The 22350-nt window shown below is 46.7% G+C and overlaps 1 protein-coding gene across 2 annotated transcripts in view; it reads left to right on the top strand.

Moving 5' to 3' along the window:
• Window positions 1–21402, top strand: part of APPL2 (adaptor protein, phosphotyrosine interacting with PH domain and leucine zipper 2) — a 53017-nt gene extending 31615 nt beyond the window's left edge. The window contains exons 10-21 of one of the 2 annotated variants that reach the window (XM_032416299.1): window positions 2573–2731; window positions 4132–4320; window positions 5485–5527; window positions 5611–5667; window positions 5765–5853; window positions 11032–11190; window positions 11352–11404; window positions 13006–13180; window positions 17869–17905; window positions 18095–18235; window positions 19035–19082; window positions 20521–21402. In XM_032416299.1, coding sequence (XP_032272190.1) covers window positions 2573–2731; window positions 4132–4320; window positions 5485–5527; window positions 5611–5667; window positions 5765–5853; window positions 11032–11190; window positions 11352–11404; window positions 13006–13180; window positions 17869–17905; window positions 18095–18235; window positions 19035–19082; window positions 20521–20547 — 1177 coding nt within the window. In that variant the 3' untranslated portion in view covers window positions 20548–21402. Of the gene's footprint in view, window positions 1–2572; window positions 2732–4131; window positions 4321–5484; window positions 5528–5610; window positions 5668–5764; window positions 5854–11031; window positions 11191–11351; window positions 11405–13005; window positions 13181–17868; window positions 17906–18094; window positions 18236–19034; window positions 19083–20306 lie in introns of both variants that reach the window. The other variant, XM_032416298.1, reaches the window with a different exon arrangement.
• Window positions 21403–22350: the final 948 nt, after the last annotated feature.

Here is a 22350-nt window from a genome sequence, read left to right as displayed (position 1 = left end):
CCGCGGTCTTTCTGGGGGGGGGGCCGGTCGTTCCTGCTCTCTGCCAGTATTTAAGGCTGGGGAGGGATAGACGCTCTCCTGCTCCGCCCCCCCCCCCCCCCCCCCCCCCCCCCGCCCCAGCCCAGAGGCGTGCCCACCACGTGAACGGATTATGTAGCTTAAAGAAAAGATAAAGTGTCCGCAGGGGGACTGTCCCATCAAGTCCCAGTTGCTGTGCTGAGGGAGGGTCTCCTTCTGTGTGCTGATGGCCGGTCTTCACATGCTCCAGCCTGTGAGCCCGGCGTAGGCTCGCTGTGGATTTAGAAGTGGCCTCACTTCTCCTTTGGAGCCAAGGGGTTGGCAGCCAGAAGTGCTGTGACTCTTTAGGAAACTGGCCGTCACGTCCATTTATGATAGATAACGAGGCTTTACGCCTTTTTTGATTTAATTTAACAAATCACACTTCAGCCTTGCAAATGCTTATTTTTTAAAAAATACACCTCCGTTCTTCAGGCTGTCCTGCCACGTTTAGTTGGTGCTCAGACACCCTTTGCCTCCATCGCCAGTGTCCATGACAGTGAGTCCAAGGAGGCTTGTTTCATTCACACTGCAGGTGTGGCTCCGGGAGTACTCCGTGGTTTCTGGAGTGTGGGAGAGAGAGAGTAGTCGAGAAGCAGATATACAAAATGGAAGTAGGAGTGTAGGATTTTATTTTGTGTGGAAAAACGGAGGAAGGTTGCTCCTTTGAGGATGTTGCATTTCAAAATACCTTTTTAAAAAAAAAGATTTATGATTGATTGATTTTAGAGTGAGCGAGCAAGTGCAGGGAGGGGGCAGAGGGAGAGAGTAACGTAAGCAGGCTCCCCACAGAGCACAGAGCCTGACACGGGGCTCGATCTCACGACCCTGAGATCGTGGCCTAAGCCGAAACCAAGAGTCAGACGCTTAACTGACTGCGCTACCCAGGCGCCCGTGCATTTCAAAATACCTGGAGGCCAATAGTGGACTTTGTTGAGGCAGAAGTGTACCTCAGATGCTGAAAATAAAGAATGAATCCCAAGGAAATCCAGAGCTGAGCATTCGTAGGAGCGCGCGGGAGGGCTGTGGTTCTGAAGGCATCTGCGCCTTCCTGGAAGTCACAGCTGCTCATGCCTGGCCGCCGCGGCCCTGGTGGGGCTGGTCTAGGAGGAGGCGGAAAGCACTCTGAAATCCGACTGCAGTGTCCTGCCATTTCATCTGGTTGTTAGCTGCTGGGGGTGTTAGAAGAAAGGAAGGCAAGGCGCCTACTGTCGCTTTTCACCTCTCTCCCCCAGCCCTCTCTGACCACCTCTGTCTTACCCTGCTTTAGCTCCCTGAATCCCCTGGCTTTCTGTGTTCTGGGAGAACCATCTGTGCTTCAAAGGTTTTTCCTGCACTAGATTTTGTTGTTAACGGATGGTGGGACATTTGCGCTCATGTTTGAGATGCTGTATCTCTCTACAGATCTCAGAGCCTCTGTCTACAGCTCAAGCTTCCAGGTGTTCCACACCTCAGCACGCACGCACGCACACGAGCCAGAGCCTGGCATTGGCCCTCTTACCCTTGGTGCGCAGTGTGGGCAGTCTCGGGCGGTGGTAGGGCTGCCATGAATGGAAGAGCATTGCCTTTGTCTTGTCACTGCACCTTGGTCCCACCTCCTGGTCATTTTCCTGTCTCCAGTGTCCCTTCCCACCTTAGGGGAGCCGGGGCGGGGGCAGGGAGGTGGCAGGAATGATTGCTGTCTCCTTCCTTTCTACCTGTTCCGCAGGCAGCCTGCCCTGCAGCCCTGAGGATGGGCTCCTCAAAGCTTTTCTCCTAAAATTTGCATCAACATGGGCTGCCTGGTGGCTCAGTCAGTTAAGACTCCAACTCTTGACTTTGGCTCGGGTTGTGATTTTGGGGTGGTGGGGTCGAGCCCCATATCGGGCTCCACGCCCCCTTTGCATGCTCTCTCCCTCTCTCTCTCTCTCTCCCCCTCCCTCTCCCCCCGCTCCCTCCCACCCCCTCCCCCCCTCTCTAAAATGGATGAATGAGTCTTTTCAAAAAAATTGCCTCAACAGTTCTAAGCCTGGATCCCGCTTTGTCAGCAGAGAAATTGGAGAAATTGTTCCGCTGGGTTCCAGCATTGTCCGGTGGTGGTCCTTCTGCTCTGTTTTTTTATTTTATTTATTTATTTATTTATTTGTTTGTTTGTTTGTTATTTATTTATTTATTTATATTTTATTTATTTGACAGAGCACTAGCAGAGGGAGAGAGAGGGAGAAGCAGGTTCCCTGCTGAGCAGGGAGCCCGATGTGGGACTCGATCCCAGGACCCTGGGATCATGACCTGAGCTGAAGGTAGACGCTTAACCAACTGAGCCACCCAGGCGTCCCTCTTCTGCTCTGTTTTAAAGGAGCACTCCTATGAACGCTTTTAGCAGCGCAGACTCAAGCCCCACGACCCCCAGCTTCTGGGCCCTGAGCCCCCCTCGTGTGACAGGAAGCCATGGGGACAGCTCTGGCATCTGCTGCTCAGTGGTACTGGGTCGGCCGTTGGGGGGGGTAGCCACTGACCCGACACCTTCTGTCTTAAGCATTCAGATGGAACTAGAAGCCGAAGCAGAGAAGATGCGGGTGTCCCAGCAAGAACTGCTCTCTGTTGATGAGTCTGTTTACGCCCCGGACTCTGACATGGCTGCACCACAGATCAACAGGAACCTCATCCAGAAGGCTGGTTACCTTAATCTTAGAAGGTGAGAATGCTGTTGCTTGCCTCTCTTTCTGAAATCTGTTTTCCCTTAGGTGGTTACGGCGCATCTGTTCAGGGGAGGTTGGGGAAGAATTCCCACCACGGGAGCCTCCTGCCAGCCACACGGGAAGCCTCTGGGGCTCAGGGCCCAAGTCACTGAGGGGTGGGCTCGAACCAGTCTTTAAGAACCCAGTACTTGGACTCCGAGGGGTGGACCACCCCTGTCCCTGGTTACCGTGGCCATACGCAGATAGCCTGCTCTTAACCATCGTCATCCTGGACCGTAAGGAGTTTTTGTCACATCCCGCCCTTGGCCCAGGCCCCTGACAGGTGCTCGAGGCCTGCCGCTGAGGCCGGAGTCTGAGGGCCAGCAAGCCTCAGGGTCATCCAGGTTCTCACACACACCGAATCACACTGTAACACTCGGGGCTATTTGACTTGAAGGGAGGACGATCAGGCTTCCTTGTGTCCAAGAGCAGATGGAGGCTATTCGGTGGGGTGAAGACTCTTGACTTGGATCCAGGCACACCCCCTGGCGGGGTTTCACGCATGAGGCGGAGCTGATAATCACACCTACTAAATAAAGTTGTTACAAGGACTGAATGAGGTCATTCCTAGTAGGTAGTAAGCACTCAGATGTTAGCTATTCCCAGTTTTGGGAAATAACTATAATTATTGAGGCAGGAAGCCTAGTGCCCTGCACTTAGTTGCTACTCGATAAACACTGAATCAAGTAAATGTACCTGATAGTTCGCAAATGGAGGATCTACAGGGAGGACTCACCAGCTGTTTTCTTACCAAGGTGGAGCTCCTCGAAGCTCAGCTTGTTGAGATCACAAGTTAAATATCTCCATCAGTTTGTATGGATGGAAATCCCTACAGGGTTGGTGTTATTTGCCAGTTACTGGATATTCCTCTTGTAAGCAGCCCACAAAGCATCCAGTTGGAGCAAAACTCAATGTCGTAAATGCCCGCAGGATTCCGGGTGCTGTGAGCCGAGGGGACCCTGGTGACTTTCCCTGGACTCAGAGCAGTTCAGCTCCACGTCTTAGAGGAATGACCATCTAGGTTTTCAGTTCCTAGTGGGGATGGACTAATTCCGTTTCCCGATCCCGGGAGAAGCCAGTGTCTGTCTAGCTGCCATGGGGGACGGGGCTGGGGGAGACATGCTGCCTGCACACCGGAGCTGGCCCTGGCTGCCCCGCCTGACTTCCAGGTCATTCCAGCTAAATTGTGCCTCTTCTGCCCCCCTGCATTTGGATTCCGTCCAAAGCAGCTTTGCTTTAATGTAAAGAAACGCTATTTCTAAAATGCCACCAATACTGGTCAAGAGGCAGCCAGACCTTGAGGTGCTGCGTGGGCTTCCCTGTACCAGTGGGTGTTCTAAAACCACAATTCTTACAGTAAAACAGGGCTGGTCACCACCACCTGGGAGAGGCTTTACTTCTTCACGCAAGGCGGGAACCTCATGTGTCAGCTGCGGGGCGCCGTGGCCGGAGGCCTGATCCAGGACCTGGACAACTGCTCGGTGATGGCAGTGGATTGTGAAGACCGACGATACTGCTTCCAGATCACCACGCCCAACGGGAAATCGTAGGCCACACAGCGTTTATTTGGGAGGAGAGCAAGTCTAGTGACTCCACCCCTGCCAGGGGCCTCCTAGCTCAGCCCTCTGCGCCGGCCTCCGTGGGAGAGGCCCCGCTCCGGGTCCTGCTGACCTTTGGGGAGGACGTTTTTATGTGCTCTTTAAGCACTCATACAGGACCCTTGTGGGATCCACTCTGCCTTATTTAAGGAGCCCCAGTGCGGGTTTGTCCGTGGCTTTGGAGGGGACATGGCGTTCATGTGGGAGGCAGCCATAGGAGGAGCTGTTTTTCAGGAGAAGGCGGTGGCCGTTCCTGCCTGCTCTGCAGAAGCCCTGTGTTTGTACGGGTGGGGGGAAGGAGGGAGGAGAGCCCCCAGACCTGCCTGTGTGGAGCCCTCTGCTCCAGCTGAAACCCGAGACGGACAGTGCACTCGGCCCCGTGCTGTCCCCGAGGACCCCCGTGTGCTTCAGGGGCCCAGAAGAGGTCACTTAGGGTCATTCACAGGGACCGCCCGCCCTTCAGCTGTGGCTGCTTGCATTTGCTTCCGTGTGGGGCTCTGAGCTGAGCTCCTGTGTCGACAGGAGCGGGTTCGGGCAAGTCGGTACAGTGTGGACCGTCTGCTTGGCTGGCAGAGCAGTTTCAGACCTCGTCCTTCCTCCTGGGTGACAGGAGCGGACTGGGATCCCAGCCCTGGTTACGTAACTCCTTGGTCTTCTGAGATGTAAAACAGGAGAAGAGCCATGCTCCCCCCTCCCACTGCTCTGGGGTCCCTGGAAAGGGTGAAGCCCTCCCCAGAGGTAGGGCAGTGTTATTTGCATCCGATTCCCCCTCTCCCCTCCGTGGGAAGGTGTGCGGGGTCTGCTGACTCCTCTGGGCCGGGCTCCTGGTGGCCCCAATCACCTGAGAGGCCAACAGGATGTCCTCAGCCTCGAGCTAGTAGATCTGAGCCCAGCTGCTCACTTTACAGATGAGAAAGCGCAGGCCCAGGGGAAGGAAGTATCTGTCCAGGATCACACAGTGAATGAGCAGTGAGCTGGAATCCCATTTTCTTTCCTTCCTGTCATCCTGCCTTCCCGGCCCTTCCCTTTGGGACCCAGCTGAGTTCAGTGCATGTGGAATAAGCCTCAGTCAGAGGTGTGGGAAGCACTGACTTGGATACACTTTATTTCAGGGGAATAATCCTCCAGGCAGAAAGCAGAAAGGAAAACGAAGAGGTAAAGGTTTCGTTCTTTCACTTCTGTCCTAGTCTAGCGGGTGACTGGGATCCAGCAGATTTGTTAATGTCCTCTCTCCACAGTGGATAAGTGCCATAAACAACATCTCCAGACAGATCTACCTGACTGACAACCCAGAGGTAACTCACCCTGCCTTCCCGGCATCCCCGGCCCTTGCTCAGTCTGAAGGGTGAGCACCCCTCCTGGGACTGAGCCTGTCCTCCGGTGCATTTGTAGGCGGTCGCCATCAAGTTGAATCAGACGGCTCTCCAAGCAGTGACTCCCATTACAAGTTTTGGAAAAAAGCAAGAAAGCTCCTGCCCCAGGTAACTAAAAGACAGCGGAAAAGTGGCGTTGTGTGTACTTAGGAGTTAGGAATTTGACGGGAGTTACTTCGTCCTCACACACCACGTCGGGGTGGAGTTCAGGCTGTCAGGAGCGGTGGGGTATTCGCCCACGGTCACCCCACCTGTGAGGGGCAGAGCCGGAGCCGCGGCCGCGTGACCCTGGCGCCATCCTTGCCTTCCCTGCTGGACCACACAGCCACAGCCCGGGCAGACAGGACCGGCGCCAAGGGTCTGCTGGTCAGGGCTTCTCACATTTTCTGTCAGCGTCAACAGAATTCTGGAGCCAAAACAACTTTTTTTAAATAAGAAACAAAATCACCTTTTCTGCATCTGTGTTACTGCCCAGGCCTTACCCGCCCACGTACAGATCCTTCGGCGTGTGCGTTAATTTTTCCTTTTTCACATATATTTTTCATATTTTTACATTTCTCATATTTGTTCCTTTTAGTAACTACACACACTCTTCTGTGACTTATTATTAGCTGTTGAACATTTAGGTGGCCCCCCTTTCCTTTGTTTGCTGTTATCACATATAGTGAACATTTTCACGCATCTAGCTTCGCTCTTGTTTTGAATACAGCTCAGGGTTTATTCCAAGAATCTCACCTTTTGTCTTAATGGGAGTTTCCATTTGGTTAACTGATAGAGCGCTGTAGTATTGGTCATGCCGAAGTTACAATTATGACTGTGTGTGGTATCCATGTTTCAGTGGCATGGTAGAAAAAACCCCATTAAATCAGTGTTTCACACATATTATCTCGTGAGTCCAGACAGATGTCATCAGAAAGCTAAGAGTTCAGTTCCTGGGGTCGTGATGCTGTGCGGAGGGGCGCCAGCCCTGGGTGTGCGGGAAGGAGCAGTAGACGAGAAGGTCAGAAAGTGGCTGTGAGTTTGATGTGAATGGATTGGGGGCCCTGCTTAGGTGCTCTGGGCCGTGGAGCAGAACTGCAGGCTGAGGGGGTGGCCCGCCACAGCCGGTGTGGAAAGGACGCACTGGATCTGGGGCGTGGCGGGGCAGTGGACAGGGCAGGGACGCCCGACAGGCTGCTGCTGGAGTAGCTAAGACAGAAAGGGAGAAGCTGAGCGCAGGTAATAAAAATGGGCAAGAGGCAACAGGTGACACTTGAGTGCTGGGTCTCACAGTTTACACGGGCAGCATGTTCATGAAGGGCAGCGCTACGGAGGGCGCTGCGAGTGGAAGTGGGAATACGGATCGGGCCAGTGGGCTAGGCCGCGAACCTTGTCGGTGAAGGCGCCGGCCTGCTCTCCGTACAGCTGCGAGCTGGGCACGCTGGAGAACGCTGGAGAACGCTGGCCTCGGAATTCTGAGACCTTCCGATGGCTCTGCCTTCCACACAGCTAGCTGGCCTGGCGTGGCTCAGCCCTCTGGGCCTCTCCTTGACTTTGTGACACAAGAAGATGCAAAACTAGGTGACCTCCCCGGTCCCTTTGCAGTTCTAACACTGTCTAGGGTGCCCATGTGTCGTTTAACTAGTGTTAGTAATTAAAGGTATGACTGGTTTTCTAAAAAAAACAATTTGTAGCTTAGATTTAATTATTCAGTTACTGATTTTTCTCCCTGTTATAGAATAAGTAAGTCACACAGAAGAATCCTGAAACAACAAAGACCTCTAGCCAGGCAGCTGAATCAACTCAGAGACTGGAAGGGTGACGGATGTGGCTGCCAGAGGGCCCAGAGCTGTGGAGGCTGGGGGGGTGGGGGGGGGGCAGTGCTCCTGTCTCTCTCAGGGTCAGCTCATTAAGAATAAAGAAATGTTTTGATGACAGGGGAAAGAAGCAGAGAAACTGTTCGTGGGAACAAACTGCCACTCACTTCTAAGCAAGTCTCACGGGTGGCCCTGCCCCTGCAGGCAGCGTACCTCCAGTGCTCATTCACTGGTCCAGCTGTTCAGGTATCGGTGTGTGTGTGGAGTGTCTGCTCTGTGCCCCAGGCACTGGGCGAGGTGGTAGAGCTAAGTCTTGTCGGTAAAGACCAGCAGGAGGTAAATAAATACTCAGTTAAAATGGAGAAAAGCGCTCTGGTGTTAAAGACGAAGGTGCGGTCATGGAGAGGCCTGCCCGCGGAGATAATACTTAGACTGGGAAGTGAACAATGAGAAGTAGGCACTCGTGCAAAGAGCCAGATTCATGCACTCCTGGCAGCAGTTCTGGAGGCTAGAAGGCAGGCGAGAGCTTAGTGTGTTTGAAGAACTGAAAGGGGGCCAGTTAACTACAGTGTGGGCACGGGGGGGTCACGGAGCAGGGTGAGGTTGGGGAGGGAGGGAGGCAGAACAGATCATGAAGGAAGTCATGGTCAGGGACCTGGGGAGTTGTCGAAGGGTGCAGAGAGCTAGATGTGCGCGTGTCGGAGAGAGATGATCCGCTTTACGTGATCGAAGGGCAGCTCTGGCTACAGTGGAGGACACGGAACACAGAGCTGGGCAGCAGATACCGAGTCAGGGGCCTGGGGCAGCAGTCCAGGTGACGATGATGGAGTCTTAAACCAGGATCGAGGCAGAGGAGGCGGAACGTAGATGGCTCAGGGACTTGTTTTGGAGGCAGAATCTGTTGGACTTGTGGTATAGTGAGATGTGAGTGGAAGGAAGGGGACAAATCAAATGAGCACAGTCTGGGTTGAGCACCTGGGCAGATGGTGGCACATTGAGAGTTGAAAAGGAGTTGGTAGTGGGTATCAAGAGTCGGTTCACATCTGGACAGAAGATTGAGGGGCCCGCGACACATCCCAGGAAGTGTCAGGTGATCAACGGATGATACACGTCTGGAGCACAGAGGAAATCCCAGGGCTGAGTATATCAGTCGGGAACTCATGGGCACGGACACGGCAGTGGCAGAGATCGAGGGAGTGAGTGTAGAAGAAGACAGGAGCCTCGGACAAAATCCTGAAGAACTCCCACATTTGTCATAGAAGGGAAGGAACCTACAAAAGCCACCAAGAAACATCAAGGAAAATGGTGTCAGTAGGAACCAAGAAAGAAGAGTTTTGAGGAGGGGGGCTCAACTCCGTGAGCTGCTTTGACGGGGTGTTTGAAGTAGGACAACGCTCACAAAGCGTGTGTCCATCAGGGTTGGTGACGTGGAGGTCACAGGTGATGCTCCATCATGTCACTCCTGTGTTCAGAGTCTTCCGTGGCTCCCGATGCTGTAGACTCAAGTGCAGACCTCACCTGATGGGGTCACTGCCCTCCACACGTGGCCGCATCCTGTTGTCAGTGTGTTCTCTTCCTGTAGACTCTCTGGGGAGCCAGAGTTGGGGATGCCCTTTGCTCCCTTTAAGCTTCTGCTCCTACCTTCCTCCAGTGCTCACCACGTACAGGCTCCTGCCCCTCCCTTAGAGACTGGATGAGCGAGCAGGTGGGACTCCGCCCTTCTGGACTGAGGCATTGTGACGTCGGCGAGAGCACTAAGCTGGCAGCGAGGAGACCGCCGCCGGTAGCCTGGCTCACGCGTCTGGGCACCGAGAGCCCTCGGGATTACTCTGTTTCCCTAGAGACCGCTCTTTCCTTTTCCAGTAACGATGGAGGTGAAACAGAGGGGTCTCTCCTTGCAGTGTCTACACACCCGTTTTGTATCTCTAGCCACTTCCGGGTCAGTGTGCTCACCTGTCAGCAAGTCGTTTCATACAGAAGATTCAGTTATTGACAGACTCGAGAAAAATGAACAGAGATATCGAAAGCCTTCTTATGCTCCAAATAGTGTAAGAAATCAAAATACTGTGACATTTTGTCCCTCAAAGGAGCTTACCCTGGAGCTGGGGAGAAAAGATCATAAAGGCGTGAAAAGTTGAATGACAACAGCCTGACAGAGAGAGGAAACATGGTGGCACATGACTAATCACCGTGCTGACAGTCCCTTCTGCGTGTGCGCGCACAGAGCAGAGCTCAGGGACTCACAGAGGGTCGGGGCTGGCTTGAAAGGCTTGGAGGCGGAACAGGAATTTGAGCTGGTGTTGGAAGTGGGGGGGGGGAATTTGGGATGGAGAAGGAAACAAGGGAAAGCGTGGGGTATGAGGGGGTAGCTCCAAGGGAGGGTGCATTACGGGAGTGGGGGGAAGGAGGCTCTCAGGAGAAAGTAAAACCATGTTGTGAATGCTAGGCCAAGATGTAGTCCCTTGTTCAGTTAACATTTTTTTTTTTTTTAAAGATTTTATTTATTAGAGAGAGAGAGAGAGAGAAACAGCATGAGAGGGGATAGGGTCAGAGGGAGAAGCAGGCTCCCCGCTGAGCTGGGAGCCTGATGTGGGACTCGATCCCAGGACTCCGGGATCATGACCTGAGCCTAAGGCAGTTGCTTAACTAACTGAGCCACCCAGGTGCCCTCAGTTAACGTTTTTGAGTGCCTTCTATGTACCAAGTAATAAATAGGATTTAGCTGTAGCCCCTGCTCTCAAAAACCTGTCTCACCATGTATCATATGACCTCACTGATATGAGGAACTCTTAATCTCAGGAAACAAACTGAGGGTTGCTGGAGTGGTGGGTGGTGGGAGGGATGGGGCAGCTGGGTGATAGACACTGGGGAGGGTATGTGCTATGGTGAGCGCTGTGAATTGTGTAAGACTCTTGAATCACAGATCTGTACCTCTGAAACAAATAATGCAATGTATGTTAAAAAAAAAAAAAGGAGGGGAAGAATGAAGGGGGGAAATCGGAGGGGGAGACGAACCATGAGAGACGATGGACTCTGAAAAACAAACTGAGAGTTCTAGAGGGGAGGGGGGTGGGAGGATGGGTTAGCCCAGTGATGGGTATTAAAGAGGGCACGTCCTGCATGGAGCACTGGTGTTATGCACAAACAATGAATCATGGAACACTACATCAAAAACTAATGATGTAATGTATGGTGATTAACATAACAATAAACCCGTCTCACAGGAAGAAGGACCTAGATCAGCAGATAACATGCTACATAATAGAACATAATACAGAATGCTGTGCAGCAGAGCTAACTGGGGGGGAGGGGGGTCCTGAAGGAGTTTAACCAAGGACATGAATGACGTTCTGTGAAGGTTTATTTGTAGAACGAGTTGAAGGACTGACATCTTTGCCCTTGTCCATCTGCATTCAACACGTGTTCATTTGATTATAAAGGTCTAAGGTTAAAGGGGATTTGATTTTCCTCTCCCCCTTTTATACTCCAGCCAGAACCTGAGAAGTTTAGAGCTGGAGAATGACAAGATTGTTCCCAAAGCAGCGGCCCGTGTCCCTGACGCCGATGAGCTCATCGCACCTGGAACACCTATCCAGTTCGATATCGTCCTTCCTGCCACAGAATTCCTGGATCAGAACAGAGGGAGCAGGTGCGGGCTAAGGGAGGCTGTCTCTGGGAGAAATGAAAGTAAACCTGGGGTCTCTTGTGTTGGCACCCATCTGCCAAGACTGTTGCTGTTCTCCTAGTTCAAGAGTTAGTGTCCCTTTAGCCGAAAAGGTCTTGACTGTTGGACTCTGGCCGTTCCCCTAGGCGCATCAACCCTTTTGGTGAGACTGAGGACGAGACCTTTCCAGAAGCAGAAGGTGAGTGGCTGGTTTGGTGCGCTCACTCTTTCCCCTCACAGAATGACGAGAGATCATTGAAATGAGACGTGAAGTCACGTTCCAGAGAGCCAGGACTTGGATTGTGAAGCAAAAATTATGACCCACAGATTTGTTGTTCTCTGGGAGCTCCCTAGGGCATGTGCAGTTAAGGCGGGTCTCGGATAAAAACTGCAGGGAAGTAGACAGGTTTTCTGCGGGTGCTGCACTGTTGGCCTCATCCACACCCTTTCTGTAGCTCCTGCGCAGAAGCTGCCGAGCCTAAATCCGGGATCAGATTACTCCAGATCAGATGTGAGGAGGATGAAATGGCCACAACAAAATGCAATCGGGGGGAGTCCTAAATAGGCTATTTCATTTGAGCCAAAGAAACACACACAACTCATTCTTGAATTTGAAAAGGACAAGGGTAAATGGTATTTAACTTGTTAAAGTTCAGATATTTGATGCGTGGCACGTGTGCTGACAGTGGAGCTGACGTGACCGGGTGCCCGGCTGGGAGCCGAGGCCGCTGCGGAGCTAGAAGTGCTGGCGAGGCCTCGTTCACACGCTTCATGACTGGAGCCTGAGAATAGCATTAGAATAAATTGCCACTTCCGTAAATGTAAAAGTAGGACTTGAGAGTCGGTACTCCTTGCAGAATTAGGCAGAAGGGGGTTGGGGGGAAGAGAGCACGGAAGGAAGGAGGAAGGAAGCTAACGGGCTCTGCCTCAGACCTGCCCACTTGTCTCTGGCTGACCTTCCGTATAATCCACACCGGAAAGTCTATAAAATATAAAAAACTATCTTCATGCGGGAGTAACTACTTATAATTTTACATCAGTTATATTTTCCTAATCTTTTGTTACTTAAGTTATTTTTAGGGGCAAAGACACTAATAGGGCAAGTGAGGAAAGAGTAGTCATCTTCGTTTAAAATGGTGGATAAGTATTTGTTCTTAAAAAAACCACCTTTAAACCTTCGTGATCTTCCGGTTATGGTCGCTCTTAGTCAGTTTTGTCAGGTTACATGCCTGACATTTATCAGGAAGCCAGTCCTGGTTGTTTACTAGAACCAGGTAAAGTAGTCTGGGATGTGCATTAGCTTACGGGATGCCCTCCAGCCCTTCAGTAACACGATGCGCGTGAACCGAATGAGTCCCAACACCAGGTCTTCTGTTGTTCAGACAGGCTTTCTTCTTTAAGAGGACTTTATCAGTGGGCCAAAGCACTGAATTTTCCGTTGTCTAAGTGGAGAAGCTCGTATTTTCAGAGAAAAGATGCGTGTAGTGCCGCCTACGTCAGTCACCTAGAGTTTTCGCGCTAGAAGGGCGTTCATCTTGGCACTGCTGTCTCATTGTGCAGACGCACAGAAAGAGGTGCTTTTCTAGTCTAATGAAGTCGTTCCAACGAGACAAAACGTGGACAGGAGGAGACTCGGGGCTTTGGCAGTGTGGGTTTGTTCACGCACAGCGTTGAGCAGTTGGCTGGAAAGCACCCTAGGAGGAGGTCTTCAGCCGGTTCTCTGACCCGCCCCTGACTGGTGGGTGGACCAGCAGCCGCAGGAAGTGAGTGTGATCCTGAGCAGAAAATGCTGTCTTGCAGATTCCCTTTTGCAACAGATGTTTATAGTTCGGTTTCTGGGATCGATGGCAGTTAAAACAGACAACACTACCGAAGTGATTTATGAAGCAATGAGACAAGTGTTGGCTGCTCGGGCTATTCACAACATCTTCCGCACGACGGAATCCCACCTACTGGTCACCAGCCAGACTCTGAGGTATGTTGTTTCATTTCAGACTTTCTTACAGCTTATCAGATTGCCCATGTAAGGCACATTTACTTATCTAGAACATTCATACTAGAATATTTGTTTGATCGGAGTAAGAGGAGATGCTACTCTTGTTTCTGCCCTATTCCTTTTTACATTTTGATTTTATAAGACAAATTGGGTAGAAGGTGCTCCCCTCAGTAACTGATACCTTCAGAAATTTAGTGGTGAGTGAATCCTACTGCTCATAAAGATGCCATCACTCAGGAGTTGCTCCGTATATCTCAGAGCTTGAAAAAGAAAAGGTTTTCTCATTTCTGAATATACTATTTATAAAAAGTAACAGTGAAAACAGAACATGAACCTACCCAAGATGACAAGACCACCACTAGTAAAATCTGATTAATATTTGTTGGGGTGAAACTAAAGACACCAAGTGATGTTACCGACATGACTTGGGGTTTCAGGTGGTAAGATCGATACGAGAAAGGGCAGAGGGTCCGCATCGGCTTCGTAAGAGCCGCACCATCCAGGACTGCACCCACGTGCAGCACTTGAAACAGAACTGAAGTCTGAATTGAAATGTTTTAAATGTAAAAAACAACAAATTTCTAAGATCTCATACTAACCCCCCAAAAAGAATGCAAACTATCTCACGAACTTTTATGTTAATAACATGTCTAGCTGGTAATATTTTAGATCTTAATAGATTAAATAAAGTATGTTATTTCACCCGTTTCACTCTTTGATGTGGCTGCTAGAAAATTTTAAATTATGTACGAAGCTTACATTTTATTTCTCTGAGCTGACAGCACTGCTTTAGAGCCAGAATGTCCAGGTTTATTGCCGGCTTTGGCGTTCGTGAGTTGTATGACCTGGGCAAGTCTGAACTTCCGTGCATTGGTTTCTTCAGCTATAAGATGAAAGTAACCATATCCATACCTCATAGTGTTGTCATGAGGAATAAATGAGTTAATACAAAATATTTACGACCACAACTGACATTATAGAAAGTGCTCAGTAAATGTTAGCTTCAAAAAAGTGGGACTTTTTTAAAAATCAGAATATAGTTTCTTCCATTCATTAAAATCAGTCCTTTTCATTTATTATAAACATTATACTAAGTTTCTTACAAATAAAACCTTGTATTTATTTAAAGCTTTTCTACAAGTATGTCCTGCACCTTTTATGGGCATTGGCTCACTGTTCTTAAAATCTCCACCAGAAAGATCAGAGTAAATGTAAAAGCATTGTGAAAAAAGATAGTACATCAAAGAACACTGTCAAAGCACAAGGACAGTCCACAGAATGGGAGAAAATATTTGCAAATCATATATTTAATAGAGGTATATGTTCAGAACATAAAAGAACTTTTTTTTATTTTTTTTATTTTTTTATTTTTTATTTTTTTAAAGATTTCATTTATTTATTTGAGAGAGAGAGAATGAGAGACAGAGAGCATGAGAGGGAGGAGGGTCAGAGGGAGGAGCAGACTCCCTGCAGAGCAGTGAGCCTGATGCGGGACTCGATCCAGGGACTCCAGGATCATGACCTGAGCCGAAGGCAGCCGCTTAACCAACTGAGCCACCCAGGCGCCCAAAAGAACTTTTTTTTAAAGATTTTATTTATTTATTAGAGAGATAGCGAGAGAGGGAACACAAGCAGGGGGAGTGGGAGAGGGAGAAGCGGGCTTCCTGCAGAGCAGGGAGCGCGATGTGGGGCTCGATCCCAGGACCCCGGGATCATGACCTGAGCCAAAGGCAGACGCTTAACGACTGAGCCACCCAGGTGCCCCATAAAGAACTCTTATAAAAATCAACAAAAAGACCAAAAAACAAAAAATGGACAAAGGACCTGAGTAGACATTTCTCCAGAGGAGATCTACAAATGGCCAACAAGCACATAAAACGATGCTCAATGTCATTAGTTATTAGGGACATGCAAATCAGGTCCACAATGAGATACCACTTCATACTCACTAGGATGGCTGTAATTTTTTTAAAAAAGGAAAATAACAGGTGTTAGTAAGGATGTGAAAAAATTGGAATCCGTTGTTGGTGGGAATCGTTAAAACAGTCCGGCCACTGTGGGAAATAGTCTTGCAGTTCCTCCACGAGTTAAACCTAGAATTCCACTTCTGGTAGATACCCAAAAGAATTGAGAACAGGTGTTCAGATAAAAATGTATACACACATGTTCGTAATTCACAATAGCCAAAAAGTGGAAACAGTCCAGATGTCTGTCAACAAACTGATACACAAAATGTGGTATTTTACATATAGTGAGTGGAATACGAATCAGCCTTGAAGAGGAATGAAGTCCTGACACGTGCACAACCTCGCTGAACCCTGAAAACATTCTGCTAAGTGAAAGAAGCCAGACACGAGTGTCAGCCGTTTTGTATGAGCATTTACATGAAAGGTCCAGGGTAGGCAAATCCACAGAGAGCAGGTTAGTGGTTGCCGAAGCTGAGAGGAGAAGGACTGGAGAGGGACTGCTTAATGGGTGTGGAGCTGCCTTGTGAGGTGATGAAGATGGTTTAGGAACCCGAGAGCAGTAATGGTTGTACAACATGGTAAATGTACGAAATGTCGACAGTGCTCGGTTTTATGTCAGGTATATTTTACCACGGTGTACACACACATATCCCTGAACTGGAATTCATGTTTTGAGACAATTTAGAAGTCCCACAGAAAATCAGATATAAAGAGGCAAATCCATGTTACCTGATTTAGATAGCAATCTCTTAAGTACTCAGAAAATGTGTTTTAAGTTTCTATTTATGAAAAAATTTTACAAAATACTTAAGGGAACTTAACCCAACTTGAGGGAAATTGTTTATGATGTGTATTTTTTATTTTTTTTATGTTCAGGTAGCCAGCATATAGTACATTAGTTTTTGCTGTAGTGTTCAACGATTCATTCGTTGCATATAACACCCAGTGCTCACCACCACACGTGCCCTCCTTAATGCCCATCACCCAGTCACCCCATCCCCCACCCCCCTCCCTTCTGTGACCCTCAGTTTGTTTCCTGGAGTCCAGAGTCTCTCGTGGTCTGTCTCCCTCTCTGATTTCTTCCTATTCATTTTTCCCTCCCTTCCCCTGTGGTCTTCCGCGCTATTCCTTATGTTCCACTATGAATGAAACCATATGATAACTGACTTTCTCTGCTTGACTTAGTTCACTTAGCATAATCCCCTCCAGTTCCATCTACGTCGATGCAAATTTGCCTGATAAATGCAAATTCATCCTTTCTGATGGCTGAGTAATACATTGTATATATGAGCGACATCTTCTTTATATGATGTATATTTTTTAAATCTTTAAATTCATAGTCATTAATAGGGACATAAAAAAATAACATTTATTTAGCTTTATAGATTACTAAAAATTCCATACACATTTTCTCCTTGTCTTTACCACCTCTTTCAAGTGGGGGTTCTTATCCCCATTTTACAGATGAAACAGTTGAGAGAAGTCAGGGTGACCTGTACAAGATCACAGCTGAACAGCCAGGTTAGAGCCCTCTGATTATAAACCCCATGTTTTCATAAGTAGAACTGTATGTATTTCAGACTGTAACCAGTGGGGGAGATAACCGCTTTACTGAGCTGTAACTTACCTACCATACAATTCACCTATTCAAAGTGTTTTTAGTATGTTCAGAACTGTGCAGCCATCACCACATCGAACATCTTCATCATCCCCAAAGAAAACCCATACCCATTAGCACTCATTCCCTTTACCTTGAAACCCCCCAGCCTTAGGCAGCCATTAGCCACTAATCTTCTATGTCTATAGATTTGCCTGTTTGGAACATTTCATATAAATGGAATAAGCTTTTTTTTAACACACAGAATACATTTTTTTGCTTTTACACACAGAATTTATAGCATATCAATAAATAGATAATACCACGTTTAGAAAACAGAAATTTATATGTCTATATGATAGCAATAGATTCTGTAATGCAGTGTTTTTTCCCAGATACATCAACCTGATTATCAGATGCTCCAAATGCCATTCAAGATACATCTAGAACACCTCCATAAATAGTACTCCCCCACACCCAAACTGACAGAATAGTTTTGTTAAAATCTGTTCACTACTCTCTCACACCCCATATTTAAAAAAAGGGAGGGGGGATGTATCTGAAACACTTCAAAAGAAAACCCGTATCAGTAAATGTCTGTTGAGAAGCAGGCTGTCCAGAATATGATCCATGCATATTCTTTGTCAGCACCGTGGGGAATTATAATGCTGCCTTTCTGGATAAGCACTGAAATGTGGAATTCTCGGGATGCCTGGGTGGCTCAGTCGTTAAGCGTCTGCCTTCGGCTCAGGTCATGATCCCAGAGTCCTGGGATCGAGCCCCGCATCAGGCTCCCTGCTCTGCGGGAGTCTGCTTCTCCCTCTCCCCCTGCTTGTGCTCACGCTCTCTCTGATAAATTTTTTAAAAATGTGAAATTCTCCATAATCTCCTTTCATGAAGATACACACTGAGCTCTAACTACACAGGTTCAACAGAGGCAGGAACCATGGCACGTCCACCCTTTGGATAGTCCCACGGAGTCGTCACCTTGCCCTCAGCCAGGCCTTCTGTTTTGTGTGATTTCATTCTGAACTTCTGCGGATGCTTCTAAGAATATAAGTTTATCCAGCATGTGTGATATAATGAATCTCTTAAAATTTCAGGTTGATAGATCCTCAGACTCAAGTAACAAGGGCCAATGTAAGTACCTACATGCACACTGACTTTAGTAGTTATTCCTTAATTCAAAGTAGGCACTTCACCGATTTTGCCAAATTTAATGCCTGTCTTCTAATAGTGCACTTTTCCCATGATGTTTTCCATGGAGAATGACTTGTCTGATTTTGAATAACAGTTGTGTGATACTCAGTCTGTTCCTGTTATTTCCAGTTTGAACTCACCAGCATCACCCAGTTTGCTGCTCATCAAGAGAACAAGAGACTGGTTGGCTTCGTGGTCCGCACACCAGAATCCACAGGTGGAGAGGCTCTGAGCACATACGTTTTTGAAAGCAACTCAGAAGGCGAAAAGGTCTTATTTTTTTCATCTTAAGATTCCATAACCTCTCTGTCCAAACAGATACTTAAAGGGGTTTTTGCACCATCCCCTGGATATTTAGTTGACTATTCTTTGTTTCCCCATTGAGGAGTTTAGAGAATACCTCTAGGAAGGCCCCACTGAAAGAAAACCAACTGGAATACAGTTTCTCTGTGGAAAATGCATGTCATCCTAAACAGAGTGATGAATAATGTTAATGGTGGGATACAGTTGTTTAGAAGAGGTATCAGGAAATGTTTAAAAAAAAAAAAAAAGGCAATTGCCTTCAAGTTTGTTCTTTTTTAAAAAATGAAAGCAAAAGTTACAATGGAGAAAATCTAGTCTCAGAGCAAACCAAGGAAGCAGACATCAGGAAACTCTTCTCATTTAGTATGAAAAATTTGTGACTGTATTTGCTACCTAGTATTAATCAAAATTAATCAACTCTTCTTTCAGCAAACACCTGTTTGCCACTGTGTGCATGAACATGTGGTAGCTGAGTGTGATTTAGAGAGAAAGGAATAAAGTATTCCGTTAAGAATTTTAAGGACTGGAATAACTTCAATTGCTACTGAACCTGGACATTTTTGTTATGCACAAATTGGCAACAGGAGACCAAGACAGGTGGGCGCTAATGTTCAGAGCCCCATGTGATGAATCTCCTACAGCTAGGTCCCCTGTCCCCACACTGACGTGGGCAGTGACCTCACTGTACTTCCATAGTCACATTTTCCCCCCTAAAGTTCTTTATCCTTTTCTACCTTTGCCAAACACTACTTTTCTTGTCTTGCAGATATGTTATGCTATTAATTTGGGAAAAGAAATCATTGAAGTTCAGAAGGTAAGGTGCATTTTAGTGCTGGTTTTAACAACTGCTCCAAATCTCTATATATACTAAGCTTTCTCTCAAAAAGAGCAAAGATGTTCACTAAGCAGTGTGGCCAAATTTGAGATTTCCTTTTAGGCATTCTAACCACCAGACTTGCTAGGTCCATGAGCACTGGTAACACCTGTGGAGTTCTTCGTAAATTTCACTGCTACAGTCCTGCTTTATATTATCAATTTTTTGCTTGCTATTGTTGTCTAGATATTCTTTCTTTCAAATTGAGGTGGTAGAAACTTTAAGTACCTACTATGTGCTCAAAGGCCTTGCTGCTCAGAGCAGTCACAGACAGACCTCACCTGGAAATGTACTAGGCGTGAAGATTCCCATTCCTCCCAGTCTGTCATTCACCCAGCAAATTTTTGAGAGCCAAGTTTGGACAAAAAAAACCTTGGAATTACAGCAGTGAGCAAGAGAGATCTGGTTGCTGCCTCAGGAGTCTTCTAGTTCAGCATTGTCCAGTAGAACTTCAATAATGGAAATGACCTCTATCTGCACTGTTTAATATGCAGATTGAATGTAGCTAATGTGACTGAGGAACAGGATTTTTAAATTTTAATTTAAGCAGTAACATACAGCTAGTGAGTACCATATGAGCAGTTCCAGTCTGTTGGGGGAAAGTAGGAAGGCCAAGGACCAAGACCAAAATACATGAAAGAGTAGCAAGCAGCGCAAGTGAGTATTTTATGGTTATAGATCAGGGGTTGACAAACTTTCTGTAAAGGGAAAGACAGTAAACCTTTTAAGCTTACATCTGTTGCAACTACTTAACTCAGCGACTGTAAAACAAAAGCAGCCATATACAGTATATAAATGAATGGCTGTGTTCCAATAAAACTTATAAAAACAAGCAGTGAGCCCAGATGACCAAGAGAGAAAGGAGTTAAAGACCTAGAAGACAAAGGTATTGTAAAGGAAGTTCCTCTCTGGACTCTTTCTGGGAAGACAGTTGTTATGATTTGTGTGAACAGTATTTTGGCTGAGACCAAAACCTTGCTCTAGATTCTAGCAGTAATGCAATTGAGTTTTTTCGGAGAAGCAAGGAGACTCATCTGAAGGCACATACAGATAACAGAAGGAGTGAGACTAGACTACAGAACATCATGAATGCCAAGCCCAAAGGGGTTCTTAAGTGCATTTTAAGCGTTTTCTTTTCTCCTTCTTAAACTCCCCTAACTTCAGGATCCAGAAGCATTGGCTCAGTTAATGCTGTCCATACCACTAACCAATGATGGAAAATATGTACTGTTAAACGATCAACCAGATGACAATGATGGAAGTCCAAGTGAAAATAGAGGCGCAGAATCTGAAGCATAACTCTCTTGGGCCTTTGGGGGAAGAGCACCCAGGAAGGAGAGCTACCTCCTTAAGGGTTTTCAACTTCTCTGATATACAGGCCCATGACCTGGTTTCAGAATGCTGACAATCGCTTGTGGAATGTCCTCTGGATGCCTTGATACTGAGAGATGGGAGGGAAACAGTAAGAAATGGTTGACAACATTCCTACCCATCTACAAAATGTTATTTTAGGTGCTTTGTGGTAAGTCTTTTTCTTAGATTGTATTGTTCAGCGCTCAGAATGAAAGTTGAAGAAAAGCATTGTTCACTTTATTCAAATGTCATCTCTTCCGTTTCCAATATCCTTTTTTAAAAACGGTAAAAACCTAGATTTATAATTTGATAAACACTAAATATTTCCTATTAATATAATCTATTTTTGTATTTTACTTAATGAGCTTTAAGTGCCTGTCACTCTGAAAATTGTGTATTTATAATCAAGCTTGTCTCACAATTGGATTTAATAGCATTAATTTGTGCAGTTAGGTGACAAGCCCTGCTTTGAGGCCTGAGCACTAGCAAAAATGCAGTTTTGATCATTTTTCCAGACATATAATAAAAAGACTAGCAGATGAGTACCAACAAAAGATGTTCAATTTTACATTGGAACCTTAATGAACCAGCATTCAGAAGTTTATGGTCCTTTAGATATTTTTAGTGGTGGATCACCATGGACAGGGTGAAGCTCTACCAATTCCTGATTCTTCTGAGCCAGACCCTCCTTAAGGAATGGACCAGTTAATTTTAAAACTCACTTGAAGCACAGCTGGTTGTGGGGCTTGGTACAAAGTTCCTATTTCCACCCCTACCTATTAAAATAAGTATAATGATCTTGAATTGGCACAGTGTGTGTAATTATAACCAAGTTCAACAGAATATCATTGTCTTTGTAATAAATTAACCTAGCAATAAATGCTAGCAAATAAAAACTATCATTCTGTTTCTTTCTTTTGCTTTTTATGGTTATTTTCTAGAACATCCTTGGAAGAAAACTAAAGTCAGTTCTATAGCTTCAATGTTAATTTCCAAAAAATTAGGGCATAATGAAATCACAGCAGAGAGGGATGTACCATCAAATACTTCTACTCAACATAGATGGAATAATGTGATCTCAGTGCCAAGTTGTTAAAAGGTATTGCTTTTAAAATGGTGGATTAATAGAACAATTTCTGTAATCCAGAATTGTTACAGGGTCATCAGGAATCCACTTCCAGAGCGTGTGTACCATTAGAGACAAAGTGAACTGATCTAAGCCAGCAGGACATATACCATGGAATTATTAGTTCGGTGTTAACGAATGCCTTACAAAAGTTGTGTATCGTAACCACATTAAATCAGTAAGTTCTCTGATAGGTGGCAAGAGCCACAATCCCCTGAATTTTTTTCTTGCTTAGCACTGTTCAGGGTGGGAGAGAAGAATCTAGTCATGAACAATATTGTTAGAAACTAATAAAACTTTAAAAAAAATTGTGGCTTAGTTAAGCCACAAAGCATGCAAATCATAAGAAAAAAAAAAAAAAAAAGACTGAAATCCAGTACATTAAAACGAACATCAAAAAACCATAGAGGGGGGAAAAAAACACACCACAGAGAATGAAAACACAAAATTAACTGAGCATATTAAGCAAGCAGATGACCAACAAAAAATCAGTACCCAGAATATATAAAATACATTAAAAACAGAAAAAGTCATAAAGGCATTTCATAGAATAAAAAATAAAAAGGGTTTTGAAATGGAAATATGTTCAATTTCCTGTAATAATCAAGGAAATGCAAAGTAAAACCACTGCGATACTACATATTCACCAGACGGTAGAAATGTGGCTGTTGGTGGGGATGGAGTGATGGGGAGCCTCCTCCACTGCTGGGGTGGGAGAAGCCTGGCATT

This window comes from Phoca vitulina, unplaced genomic scaffold, assembly GCF_004348235.1.
Source record: "Phoca vitulina isolate PV1807 unplaced genomic scaffold, GSC_HSeal_1.0 scaffold19, whole genome shotgun sequence".
Taxonomy (NCBI): domain Eukaryota; kingdom Metazoa; phylum Chordata; class Mammalia; order Carnivora; family Phocidae; genus Phoca; species Phoca vitulina.
Note: the sequence above shows the minus strand (reverse complement) of the source record. Positions and strands in the feature narration are given on the sequence as shown.